General features: G+C 44.3%; 1 protein-coding gene across 1 annotated transcript in view; it reads right to left on the bottom strand.

Annotated features, from left to right (window-relative positions):
• Positions 1 to 14667, bottom strand: part of trioa (trio Rho guanine nucleotide exchange factor a) — a 76963-nt gene that overhangs the window by 17842 nt on the left and 44454 nt on the right. The window contains 14 exon segments of the mRNA XM_028963149.1: positions 1015 to 1124; positions 1207 to 1401; positions 1700 to 1822; positions 2596 to 2711; positions 4813 to 4927; positions 5016 to 5165; positions 5340 to 5531; positions 6147 to 6266; positions 7011 to 7177; positions 8569 to 8764; positions 9374 to 9548; positions 11704 to 11873; positions 12084 to 12275; positions 12378 to 12500. Of these exon segments, the coding sequence (XP_028818982.1) occupies positions 1015 to 1124; positions 1207 to 1401; positions 1700 to 1822; positions 2596 to 2711; positions 4813 to 4927; positions 5016 to 5165; positions 5340 to 5531; positions 6147 to 6266; positions 7011 to 7177; positions 8569 to 8764; positions 9374 to 9548; positions 11704 to 11873; positions 12084 to 12275; positions 12378 to 12500 (2144 nt within the window).

Genomic DNA, 14667 nt, shown 5'->3' with positions numbered 1-14667 from the left:
TGTCATATAACAGTAGGCCTTGTCCACACCAATTTTTTGCTGTGTTTTGTAGCTGCATTCGATTGGCTTTTCACTGGTGTTTGCTTGACTCTGTTTAACGTTCATCAGGATTTCAGTTGAAATTGGTGCAAAGAAAACGTTGCATGCAGAGTTTATGGGTGGTAGTAGCCTAGCGGGTAACACACTCGCCTGTGAACCAGAAGTCCCAGGTTCAAATCCCGCTTACTACCATCGTGTCCCTGAGCAAGACACTTAACCCAGGTGAGGACTGTCCCTGTAACTACTGATTGTAAGTCGCTCTGGATAAGGGCGTCTGATAAATGCTGTAAATGTAAGTTTATTTGACACTATCAGAAGGTGCCGTCGACCAAACGATGGTGTTGAACGCATGTGTGGATTCTTTGATTTGCTCAAAAGAGCCTAAAACATTCACCACGTTTTAGCAGAAGAAACGTCTGAGACGGACGTCTGTGTGAACGAGGCCTAACTGGCGGCCTGGCATTTGGACCGGCTTATAGGAATGCTGAGAGTGACCATATCTGCATGCATCTTGAAGGTTCTAAGGATGTGGTTAATGTTTGAAATGTCACCAAAAAAAATTGTGGTATAAAATTCGTATAAGACATTAACTGTGCAATACTAACACTGTGCACACCAGTAACAAGAGCATGTGTGACAACTTGTGGCAACTCTTGTGCAATGGTGCTTATTTAACCTCACACTTGAGACTGATCTGAACTGTTGCTAGGCAACCAAAACCTGATAATGTACCGCATTACATGGCGGAACAATATTTTTCCCCTTTTCATAATGATGAAATTCTAGAATTTGATTGAGCCATAAGTAACTGGACTATTTTATTATCTCAGCTCATTATTAATATATGCCATAAGTCTAAATAGTTGCTTTATTACAGTAATGAGGGGCATAAGTGGCTTGAAAGCTCTTAAGAGTGCTCAAATGGTGGACTGGGTGCTAGGTAAACAGAAGGGGGCAGTAGAGAGCAACACATACTCCTTCCTGCGCGCAGACTTGCGCTTCTCTTCGTTGAGCTCATGTGCGGCATCTCGCAGTTTGACCTCCGGCCCACTGGGGGGTATGATGTCCAGCTGCAGATCTTTACTCTGGGTGGAAAGAGGGAGTCAGATGACCAGGAACTCCCCACTCCACAGAAAGGTGAATTTGGGTAGCCACGTGGTCACTTACTGCCTTGTTTGAGTCAGAGGAGATGCCAAGGGCCTTCTCCAGGGAGCTGCGGTACTTGTCCATGCGCATGGAGAAGTCTCTGTAGCGCTTGTCCACCGCCGTAACCCACTTCTTAATCTCCACCGCGTGGGCGTGACCCTTATCGCAGAAGCCATCTGCCAGCTGGATCAGCAGCTTCACGCGCTCTTTGGTTTGCTGAAGATGAAAAAAAAAAAAAAAGATCATACATATATATAGCATAGCACAGGACACAGTCCACACAATGAAAGAGGTGCTCTGCATTTAACCATCCCTGTGGGTAGTCACCAGGGAGCAGTGTGTGGGGATGGTACTTTGCTCAAATGGACCTCACAGGCACCTCTGCAGTTAGAGCTTTGAACCTGCAATCTTCCGGTTACAATTCCTCTTTCTTACCCACTAGGCCACTACTGCCCCATCGGGTGGAAATGAACCTCCAGGAGGGTTCCCGGTTGTGCAACCTGGAAAACTGTACCTTGGCTGTGATGTGGAAGTCCTCGTGTTCCTTCAGCAGCTCCTGCGTGTGGTGGATACTGGATCCAGTAGAAGTGTGCGTGGACAGGTAGAACTCTCCAGTGTCGTGTATCCATTCCAAGGCCTAACACACACACACACACAGAATAATATTAATATTTTTACTGTTAGCAGGATGATGTGTCCTAAGACCCTTGAATGATCCCACTGAATATTTCACTGGCCACCACTTCTCAGAAAACATTGAAAATATTTGACTTCTTTCTCCTGATACACAAACCCAACCCATGTTTACTACTTGATAGAAATCGCGGCTCTGGTTTGTACAATGGATAGATTGGGATCTCCCTTTCCTTAACTCCGCGGTATTTGGATGGTTCTTCATCACAGTTATCCAAAACTCCACCCATAAAGCAAAGAAATCCCGACCCGACCCTCAACATGGATGATGAGCTGCTGTGGTTTGGGGAATTAGAGCCAAAGCCTCAGAGCGCGAGATATTTACTTGTGTGGTTTTAGAAAATCGAGCTCTTCTCAGAACTGAAACTGGATGCACTGTTGTACCTCAACACATGCTCTGTAAATTCAATGATGAGCTTTCTATAGGCCCAGTGCTCATGATACTTTGCATGGTCCATTTTAATTTTAACACTTGCCTGGTGTTCCATAGCATTTAATATTTTGGGGAAGCAATTTATTTTGTTAAATGTAATTGAGCGATCTTACCTCAATATTATAAGTGTGTGTGTGTGTGTGTGTGTGTGTGTGTGAGATAATGCATGCATATACATATATATATTAAAAAAAATAACCAAATGTATATTTTACACACTGGAGTTTCCCTTTAAAGCCATACATCCTGTCCAACGGCAACATAAGACATCAGTTGTCGCTGACCTGCTTGGCGCTCCGCTCGAACACAACGTACTGCTGGCACTGGTCCAGCCTCCTCTTCCTCATGGTCCAGAAGTGCAGCACGCGGTTCTCCCTCTGCAGCAGCTCGTTCAGGATGTCTGCAAACACAAAGCACCGGAACATCAACACCGCTGTCCTAGAGCCTCGGTTTTAAAAATAACATACAGTACAGGCCAAAAATTTGGATGCTCCTTCTCATTCAACGTGTTTTCTGTATTTTCATGACCATTTAGGTTGGTAGATTCTCACTGAAGGCATCAAAACTATGAATGAACACATGTGGAGTTCTGTCCAAAAAGTGGAGACCTGGCCTCCACAGTCACCGGACCTGAACCCAATCCAGATGGTTTGGGGTGAGCTGGACCCCAACAAGTACTAAACACCTCTGGGAACTCCTTCAAGACTGTTGGAGAAGCATTTCAGGTGACGACCTCTTGAAGCTCATCGAGAGAATGCCAAGAGTGTGCAAAGCAGTAACCAGAGCAAAGAAACTAGAATATAAAATATGTTTTCACTTATTTCACCTTTTTTTGTTAAGTACAGAACTCCACATGTTTTGATGCCTTCAGTGAGAATCTACCAACGTAAATGGTCATGAAAATAAAGAAAACACGTTGAATGAGAAGCCGTGTCAGAACTTTTGGCAAATACTGTACATGCAATCAATTAACAAACACATATATATGGATAAGAATGGTGTATCGATGCATCCTCTTCTCTTCATTACAATTTTATGAGCATGCTGCAAGTATTCTGTTTTATGTATTTTTGGCATTTCGTGTTTCATTAATTTACATTTATGGCATTTATCAGATGTCCTTATTCAGAGCAACTTACGATCAGTAGTTACAGGAAGGGTTGGTCTCTTGCCCAGGGACAAAATGGTAGTAAGTGGGATTTGAACCTGTGACTGTGTATCAGGTTCATAGGTGAGTGTTTAAATTTTAATGCCTGGAATTAATTAGTAGGGCTTTACATTCTGACAATGTTCTGGAGTGGCTACTGTCAGGTGCATCAAGAAACTTCCCTCTCAATCCTGAAGTATTTTTTAAAAAACATTTAAGGCATTTGGCAGACGCCCTTATTAAGAGCGACTTACAACGTGCTCCCTCGGAGTATACGAGGTGCAGTGCGAGGTGTAATAAGGTGCTGTGAGGTAGGATGGTGCTACTCCATGTCTGGCTTTGTAGGCCAGCATCAGTATTTTGAACCTGATGCGTGCAGCTACTAGGAGCCAGTGGAGGGGACGTAGCAGAGGGGTGGTGTGGAGAACTTGGGAAGGTTGAAGATTAGTCATTTTGTATGAGTTGTAGAGGTCGGATGGTACATAGTGGTAGACCAGCTAGAAGGGAGATACAGTAGTCCAGTCGTGAGATTACTAAGGACTGAACCAGTAGTTGGGTGGCCTGTGTTGACAGATAAGGGCGGATTCGTGTCTGCACAGAACTAAGATAACATTACTTTATCAAAATTATTAATATCAGGTTTTACAAAAAGCTGAAAAATTGAATCATTTAACAGAAAACCATAATATTATGGATCCATAATAATAAGACGACGACCAAGAGAAAAAAGCTGCAACACAGGTAAAGGTCTGTGTGAGTGCAGGGAATGCCGTGAAGCTACATTTACACCGGGGAGACGTGTCTCTGTTCCACAGCAAGCTGCCACCTCACTGCCGAGGCCTGGCCCACTTACTGTTTTAGGAGGCTTGAGTCATTAAAAACGCAGAGGGCCGGGCCCACCGCGCAGAACGACCGGCGCAAACTGGGCTGAAGTGGGCCAAACTGGGCCAGTTCATCAAACGAGAGACATCTTACTTCACTGACCACTAAGTGTCAGTAGAGCAACACATATTATTATAAGCATAACAAGTAAAAATGTTATGTTTTTCATTGATAACTGAACTATTATGCAAGAATATGCCTGGTTAATTGTTTATTACTGTATATAGTTCATATTGCATCATACGTAACTACTGATTGTAAGTCGTTCTGAATAAAATGCTGTAAATATAAAAATGTAAAAGTAATTTTCACCCCTATACTAAAACAACTTTATGTACTTAAGATTTTAAAACTAAACCGACATTTATGAGTATTTTCTTTAATAATTAAATTAAAAATAACTGATTTCTTTAATGTTCATTATATTCAGGTGTTTGTGTGTGTGTGTGTGCGTGTGTGTGTGTCAACTCACTTTTGACCTGCTGCTCAGGAGCCTTGACGTGACTCAGCATCCCTGGCATGTTGACGCTGTTCCTGTGCATGTACTTCAGGAACACGTCCGCGTTTCGCCTGGCGAGGGTGCATGCCTTGAACAAACACACGCACGGGTTAGGCGCACCGAAGGCCGACGAGGGGGAGGATCTCGGCCTCTACAGGCGATCCATCTCCCCTCACCTTCAGAAAGGCCTCCTTCTGCTCCAGGTGTTTGCTGATCATGGGGGTGACGTGGTCCGACTCGCAGTTGGGCCCCAGCTTGTCCGCTCCCCCACACCAGTCCTCCTCACGTTTATACTCCTGCTCCAAGCTCTCCAGCACACTGCATACCTATCAACAGAAAACCAAAACGGATCAAATGAATCGTAATCCAGACTCAAGTCAATCATCTTAATTGCATAACCTGCATAAATCTGATCTGGAATCAGTTTAAAACCTGCAATGTCGTGCTGGCATATTGAGCGCACGGCTCTGCTCCCGGTCACCATGGCAACAGGCCCTCACCTGCTCCGACGTTTTGTAGAAGGCCACGGACGCGTTGACCAGCTTCAGCCGGTCCTCCATCTTCAGCATGAGCTGTTGCCAGTGGGAGGCCACGTTCTCGGCGCAGTCGCGGATCATGTCCATGTCGTAGTGGTTGGCCTGCAGCAGCGCCTCCGCTTTCTGCTGCACCTGCAGTGCGCTCTGGTGGGTTTTCTGTGGCGACAGACCAGAGGTGACGATTGATTCTGTAGACTATTACAGGCCTTCCCAGCACACAATGGGACTTAAAACCACTTTCAACCGGCCCTAACAGCACCTCTTATTAAGTCTCGAGTAACACGACCAGATTCATCTGAAGCATGGGGGCATACAACATGAAACAGGTCTTTTATGTGGTCACCTTCAAATAATAATAACCTACTGACTTGATCAAGTGAACAATAACAGAATTAGAAGAATGTGAGAATAAGGCCAAATATGTCCATGTATTGTCCGTCCAACTAACTTCCTGAAGTTACCGCGCTAGCAGTGGCCTGCCTTGCCACCAGTGTGCACCAGCACAAGGAAGAGCCAGGTACTGGCCAAGGTACCTCACTTTGTTAGGCATCTGAAGGTTTAAATTGGTATAAAAATACTCCAAATTATATAAACTGCACACAATGATTTTGGTTTGCAGACAAAAGCTGCCTCGGTCACCTCTACCCCCTGCGAATTAGCACGATTCTCTTAACAAATAAATAAAGCGGACCACTGCTGAGAGGAGGGAATGAGACCGCGGAGGAGAAGGTCTGCGGAGGGGACCGGAGGGACGCGGGGAGGAGGGCTGACCTCGATGGCGTGCTGGAACTGTTCGTGCTCTCTCTGCAGCTGCTCAGCCTCCTGCAGGGAGCTGGCTGTGATTAAACCGGCGTTCAGCATGGACTCGCCGTTCCTGATCCAGCCCAGGACCTACACATGCAAACACACACACACACGCTTAGTGTTCAAAATCTGGGGATTGTGTCAGCAGATAGAATAACACATAAAATAACACAGCAGAGAGAGAGAGAGAGAGAGAGAGAGATATAAAAAAAAAAAAAAAAAAACCCACATGATTACATGAAACACATGTAATTCATCCCAATTGGAAATTCACCGGATTGGTTAATGCTTCCGATGACTGATGAACAGACTGAGTTGTTTTGAATAAATAAATAAATAAATAAACAAACAAATAAATTTCTCCAAAGGAATATTTATTTTAACTTGAACAGTGTTAAATTGCTAAATTAACCATATTAAGAGTAAAAGAATAGCTCCTAAAGGAGCTGTTTTATGGCCCACATATTTATGGTATTTATGGACCCTCATGTATCACATAAACTGGATATAAACACATTTCTCAAAATTTCTAACAGGAGATTTTAGAATTTACTGTTTCTCATCACTATTTTCACAAAAACATTCCCACAAGATAAATAAAGTCCTCTCGTTCTGAGAGTATTGCTAGACTAGAATGTCCATTTAGATTCATTTGTAAAGTTCTTATTGTCTAACTTATGTACAGAATCTACAACAAGAGTGAATAAAAAGATCGTATTCATAGTTAAGGGTCCTAATGAACTAGAACTGATCACTTCATCGATGATGACTTGAAAGCACGTTTTAAGTTGCTCTGGATAAGGGCGTCTGTCAAATGCAAGTCCAAGTTACCTGCTTGACCTCAGCCTGCAGGTGGCGCAGTTGCACACACTGCTCCAGGTGGCGTCGGTGCTGCTCCGCCGCTACGTCCAGCTCCTGCTGTTTTTCATGCAGGAACTCCAGCAGGTCCTGCACCCGTGTGGCCATGTCCACGTCCCGGTCACACAACAGCTCAACGCCTACCAGGTAAAGAGGTTTAGAATTCAAAAGGTCCGAGTGATCATTTAGTCATATTTCTGCATTTACCATTTGCTAAAAAAAATCGGAAAGAAAATCCAACTTCCTGGGTCATTAAATAAATAAAAATGATAAGCATAAAAAAAGCAAATATCCTATCATCTTTGTTCAGATTTCTTTATACAATATATAAAAACACAAATGTTCCCACTGGATTATGAGACATTTAGAAAAAAAACTCAATTGAGTATTTGCATACTCATTTGTTTTAATCTGCCTGTCCACTAGGGCACTTTAATGGCCATCGAATGCGGCCGCCAATTCAGCAGCTGCGTAAACCGTAATCTATTGTAGGTGCGCACGTGCAGTGCAAACGCGTGCATGACTGTGCACATTTGTGTGTGTGTGTGTGTGTGTGTAACGCAGCCCAAGGCTTATCTCCTTTTTTTTCTCCACCCGCTTTTAAAGCAAGCAAGGGGATTAATCCCCTCAATCTCTTATCAGCGGCGCAGGCCAGAGAAGCCATTTTAGCAACTCTCAGCCTTAGAATCACGGCAAATCCAGACGCCAGCCAGAGAGCATCTGCCCCCGTCGAGCTAAGAGCTGCCGCATCCTGCGGTTCCACCCTCTTCCTTCCAGCTACAGATAACGCCGGATCCTGACTCTCTCCCCGCTGCCCGGAGCTGCTCGGGGTCTGTTACGGCTAATTAGTCCCCGGTGGGGTCGTTCGGGAGGCAGGGTGCACACGGGCCCGGCCTCTATGTTCCTACTGGACTCGTAATGGTGCCTGTGCTCGCTCTTCGGAGACACTGAACTGTTTCCTAGCAATGCGGCAGTTTTCTGGTCTGTGTTGCATGGGCCTGTGGTAATTTGGCGATCCCGATCCATAACCGGTCAACCATCACAATTGTATATTGACTTGCACCGGTTTCATTTCAATTACGTAGAGTAAAAAAAAAAAAAAAAAAAAAAGGAAATGAGAATGCTGCCAAACTGGAACTTTAATTAACATCGTGTCTTTTGAAATGACTTCATCAACACTAACTTGGAAACTGAATACTAGCACATTAGGGGTTTTATGCACATTTTCTTTTTGTTATTCTTTTAAGCTCTTTTGCGCATTGACTTGTTCTTTTAAGTTTTCTTTCATTTATATTTCATTTATATTAGCATTGCGTGGACAGTAAAATAAGAATTTCATTGCACGAAGAATGCTCATTTCTACAGTACATATGACAGTAAATGCTGTGAATCTTGAATCTAGTAGCTGTTAGTATTTAGTAGCTCTGAAGCTCATAAAATCTTTGTTCATCTGACAATTTGATAAATGTGTAAAACATACTTCAGCACAATTCAGATAACTGGTCACGTGTTTCTGTGCGTGCCTACTCACCAGAGCCCTGGACCTCGTTGACGTACTGCAGCAGCTCCTGGCCCTGGTGGATGACGTCGAAGGTGAGGTTGTTCATGGTGAGCGCTTTGTCGGCGTGGTGCTGGAGCCTCTGCTCTGCGAGAGTCAGGTCCTCCGTGTCAAAGTCACTCATCTGCTGGGAGAGCTCTTCATTCCACGACTCCAGGTCCGAGATGATCTACAAGCAAAGAGCAAACGTGCACCGTAAGGCTGGGAAACATTGCGTGTAAAATACGAAAATTAGGAATAAAAAGCAATATTAAAAAGTGTGAATTCAAACTAGTTGAGATTTTTCTAAAAAAAAAAAAAAAAAAACTAATCACAATGCTTAAGGAGATGCCCTGCTGTAGCGTGGTTAAGGTACACGCTGAAGATGTCAATGGGGACACTTCTCAATCGCTTTTCACAATCGCAATTCTCGATATACCAAAATGTCATTTTCTTTTTTAAATAAGCCAGGGCTGAACGATACGTAATCTGAAAGCCGTTTAGATTCTAAAAAATGCACAAAATTCATACAAAAATGCTAATTACTAAAGCGTGGATTATCATTGCTGACCACATCGCTCGGGCAGGGCAGCGCCTGACTGTACTCGAGCTGCCCCCAGCCCTGTCAGCTAGTGAAACGTTTAGCACGCTAACTGCTGGTTAATAGCGCCGAAGGCAGCAGACCCCCCCCCAAAAAAAAAGGCCTCTGGGTTTGTTTTCGTTTTTTTTCTCGCGCATTTTTAATAAAAGGACGTATACCCCGTTCAGACAGTGTTGAGAGGGGAGGGGCGAAACTCACATCGATGGCGTCACGCTCGAAGATGCGCAGCTGGAGGAAGAGCTCCAGTTTGATCTTCCTCTCCTGGAAGAGCTCCTCCATCTGCGCCTGCGCCTCATCCAGCTGCTGCAGAACGCTCTCGATGTGGTTTATAGAGCTATTGTGAGGGGTTTTGTTACTGGATATGGCAGAGTCTCTGTAAAGGAAGAGGGGGGGGGAAACGATATGATATTCAACAATAATCATCGCATATTACTGCTGTTTTCATTTGCTGGTCGGATACAAAGTCGTCTATAATTATCTATAACACTGGCAGCTGTTCTCACACATTTACGATCCCATGAATCATTTGCTTCAAAGAAAGGAACATTTCATTCCTATTTCAGTCAATATGTGCAATGAATCACACTACCAGTATCTGCGGCGTATGTGTTTTACGCATATATAATGCATTTTATATATTTGGGCTGGGCGTTTACACGGTCTCGGTGGACGACTGTGATGAAATTCAGCTTGATTTCTGTATTCAGCTTTGGCCATTTTTCTCGGTAGTGATCATGATAAAAGGTTGGGATGTCTGGGCTGCTGAAATACATGACGTGATTCGTGGCTAAAACTGGCAAAGAGAGAAATGACAAAATAGAGCCGAGGAGGAAAGCAATAGTCATTCTTTTAAGTGTTAATAAACTGTTTATTACCTTTGGTGTTTTGATTTCAGAAACTTTCTGATTATTGCCATAATACTTTCCCATATAAGTTCGATATAGGAAAGTATATACATATTTTGCCCTATTGCCCAGCCCTATTGGTTATTGGAGAAGCAGATGTAATAACTGTAATATAACAAACAATTTGGGGATATTAACACTCAGAGAGACACCAATTACAGTATTATGGGAACATCAATATGCATCCAGGTCACATTATGGTTTTGACAATATTTTACTCCACATAAACTTCATATAAAGTTTATATGAAATATATATGAAACACACTCATGCATGCATGCACACACACACACACACACACACACACACACACACACACACACACACACATATATATATATATAATTTTTCCTGGGCACTTTTCTCCAATACTAATTACTTTAATATACAGGCATGCTCAAAAATAAGCTCTTAATTAATAAAGATTTATTGCCCAGTGCCTGTGGCTAGGAACGGGGACGTTAGATGAGGGCTGAGTCAAACAAAGTTGTCACAAAAGCACTCGATAAGTACACATCTGTGACCACGTTTCATTTGAATTATATATGAATGCACCAAGAGGGGCTTTTATTTTGCGCTTGCCGATATGTTGCTAGGCAACCGCATCCTGTTCATGAACTACGTTACATAACCACAACAATGGTACAATATTAACCATTATGAACAATAAATGACACTATATGTTTGTCTAACAGAATATTTAAACAAGTCATAAACGCAGTAAGCCATTAAGCCTGTTCATTAGCATTATTTAAATCTACTTTAAATTAAACAACACCCCTCACAGCTTATTGTTTTCTTTTTTAAAGTGCATCAGAATATTAAAAACATTTGATCTCTGTCTATCTGCACAATGTCTTTACATGATTTTTATGCGCTTTGTCACAGTGGGCACACGCGCTGCCCACCAGCACTTGAATTGAGTGTGTGGGGAGCTGTGCGTTTGAACCACGTGAGGCGGCGCTGCATTGCTCGAGTGTGTGTGTATGTGTGTGTAATTAGCCGGTGTGCACTGGGAGCAGGGTTACGTAACGCAGTGCTGGTGAGTGAAGCACGGGGAGAGAGAGTGAAGGGGGGTGGGGGGGTGCAGCCTCTGCCGCACAGCCTCTATATTGGAAACAGTCTCACGCTCCAACTTCAACACAAACATTTCTTTTTGCACAATTTCATGCTTTAGATCATATAAATGCCCAGTCCAGCTATCTGAATTTGCACATTGAACGCTGCGCTATAATGCTAAACCTAACGATGTGCAATAATATAAACACAACTGCATTTATGAGTTAAATCGCAGTTATTAGTCCCAGCTGCTCCATCCAGGCTGTGCACCGGTGCTGTGTCGTACAGTTAAATGAGCGGCGTAAAAGGCCCACGGTATTTATAGTGCTGGGGGTGTGCGGCACACTGGGGATGTATTGTTGGGTATGTTGCAGAAAAAGACGAGAGCTTGGCATGCTGCTGCAACCTGAGGGAGTACACACACACACACACACACACACACACACACACACACAGGCATTCTCTCTATTGGTAGGTTACGTAAACTACTGCTGCAGTGGCCGAGTGGCGGAACTGAGGAAGAACAGTGCATTTATGTCCGGGTTAGGGCGACACGACCAGCACCTGAGCTGCTGGATGAGGTCCTCGCCCTCTTTTATGACGTTGACCGTGACCTGCAGCGTGGTCTGCTGCTGCTGGCCAAAGCGCTTGATGAGGTCCTGCACGGCCTCCACCGACTCTGCATACACATCATCCAACAGCTCCTTCTGCAGCTCCTCTAACCACGTCCATAGCTGCAGACATGACAGAGCAGATCAGCCAAGAGCTAAACACGCATAATAGTGAAGGTGAACCCTAAAAACTGCTAAATGCATTCTTGCTGTAAAAAAAAGCTTAAAGTATGCAATTCTTCAATTGTTATAACATCTATGAATTAATAATGCACATTTTATGTAAAATTTTATGATATCTTGCTGTCAAGATAGTCTTTGGGGGGGTCTCACCTCTTTGACGTGTGTGTGGAAGGCCACAGACATGTCCAGCAGGACCTTGCGTTGCTCCACCCGCCTGACAAAGTCCTGGATTCGGTCCTCCAGCTGATGGGCAGCCTGGTAGATCTCTTCGGGGTCACACTCGCCGGTCTGGGCCAGCTGCTCGGCCGCCTCCAGCAGCTTATCAGCATTAGTGTAGGTGTTCTACATGCGGAGAGCAGCCATTTTCGGTAGGCGTTTCATCCAAAGCTCTGAATGTAAGAGCAGCGGTGTGCAGCCGCACAGGCGCCCACCCCCAGTACCAACCTGAGCCACTTCCTCAAAGTCTTCGTGGCGTTTCTGCAGGGCTCGCGCACGGTGCAGGGACTTCCCAACGCCAGTGTGCTTGCTGAGGAACGCCTCGCCGTGGTTCTCAATCCAGTCCAGCACCTAGACATGCAAAACACACAGTTAACACATTTAGTGCCGTCCTTGGTGGTGATTGGCTTGTGAGAACAGATCACCTTGTCTTAACAAACAGTGAAAGTAAAATGATCCTAATTGCTCAGAAAATTGCTCGGTGGAGCTGTTGTAAAAAGGTATTAAAGATACCCTGACCCTTTACTATCGGTCTTGTTGGTCCCCTAATACCCTAATCTCTTTCCAAAATTCAGCCTTGGTGCAGAATTACAGACACTTTGATCCAGTCCCACAATCAGATTTACTAGGACGCGCCGTTTCTGTGTCTGTAGCATGAAATGCTAATGAGGAGGAGAGCGGCCTATAGAAGTTGAGGTGACATTCACAGAACTGACGTCAGCGACACCATTCACCAACCACAATGTTTGGCACAAACAGGAAGTCATCTCGGCGTTTTCGTAGAAAAATTTAAATGAACCCGCTGGTTCTTTAGAAGCTCACTTAGCGGAACTAAGAAAAGTACATTTGTGCTAAATTTTATATCCAATCACTGAGCAAATGCCCCTCGGTGGTGGAATGAACTTCCCCTGGAGGTCAGAACAGCTCAGTCACTGAGTACTTTCAAACGGCAGCTCAATACCTTCCTATTTAGAGAAGATTTAGATGAACTTGTAACCTTATTATCGTCTAACTTATGTACAGAATTGTATAAAAAGATTGTGTTCATAGTCGGGGATCCTAGTGAACCGGAACTGATTACTTCATCGATGGTGACTTGAAAGCACGCTGTAAGTCACTCTGGATAAGGGCGTCTGCCTTAAATGTTAAATGTAGATGTAACTGCAAAGCAACAATTCACACATTCGGAAGCCATGACGGTCGGTCGGTGGAGATAATGTTTTAGGGGAGGGGCGGGAAATTCTCTGGGCCGAAAGAGCACGGGAAACAGGAGGTAACCTTTCTCCTTGTGACGACATAAGGGGACAAATTCCAGATCTGACCATCTAAGCTGCGGCTCTCTGAACAGTGAAGCAGAATGACCAAAACATTCTTTACACCGACCGCCATTTCAGGACCATAGACAATCTAGGGGAAATCGTATTAAATGTTAAATTATCTCATAAAGGGATATTTTCACGATCAGGGACCTTCAAGAATTAAAGGTGCAATGTATAATATAAGTAGAGGGAATGGAGCTGTAGTTCATATTTTTCAGCCAGTCACTGCATTCACCGTTTGCAGTGTTACATTAAAGCAAATTAAAATATATAAAATAACCCTTAAAAAAAAAAATAAAAAAAACGTAATGTAGTGTGGGATTAATGTCCATCTCAATAATTAATGTAACATTTATAGTGGTATTACAAGACGTGGTGGCCCACGTGGAATTGAGGAATGCCCTCCACCTGGATACAGGTTCCCTGTAGCAGTTGCAGAAAGCATTTCACTGCACATCATACCGTGTATGACTGTGTATGTGACAAATAAAATTTGAATTTGAAATGAACTAATAGCTAGTTAGCATGCATGGTTGACTTGATGTTGTCATCCAAGGTACTGAACAATCATATTGCTATTTACAACAATTTAAATAGATTTTACTTGAAAGTGCACACTGCCTGGGGCGCAGCGTGTGGGGACGGTAGCTTGCTCGAGGGGAACCTCGGCACCTCAGGATTCGACCCCTTCGGTTCCGAGTCCGCTTCCTGACCAGATAGGCCACCACTGCCACGATAACGCAAAAGTGCAGCTTCTAAAGGAAGAGATTCATGAGCTCCACCTCATTATCTGTGAAGATGGCAGTGCAACACACAAAAGCGACTGCAGTCCAGCTCGTAGCTGTGACCGTTCGAACCGCAGGAGAACAATGCTGCTCTTATAATCATTTAACAGCTCGACTTGAGAGCACAACTGTTTGTGGACACGGGGCGCTAATGACCCGACGCTTCTGCGCCTCGGACAAACGTCTCCATCCCCCGAGACCCATCTGCATTGTTTTTTTTCCCAGCCAACACGCCCACCCGCTCGCCCCCACAATGGCGCCCGCTCTCCCGCTCCCCCTCGCTCGCCACAACTTGAGGAATGCCCTCCACCTGGATACAGGTTGCCATGGAAACAGCCGCCTTTGCACAAACTGTCGGTGGTGCTGCAGGCAGCCCCTGACTTCATCGCAGCAGAGGGAGAGAGAATCAGCCTA

The sequence above is a fragment of the Denticeps clupeoides genome, chromosome 20 (genome assembly GCF_900700375.1).
Source record: "Denticeps clupeoides chromosome 20, fDenClu1.1, whole genome shotgun sequence".
Classification (NCBI taxonomy): domain Eukaryota; kingdom Metazoa; phylum Chordata; class Actinopteri; order Clupeiformes; family Denticipitidae; genus Denticeps; species Denticeps clupeoides.
This window is presented reverse-complemented; position numbering and strand designations above follow the sequence as displayed.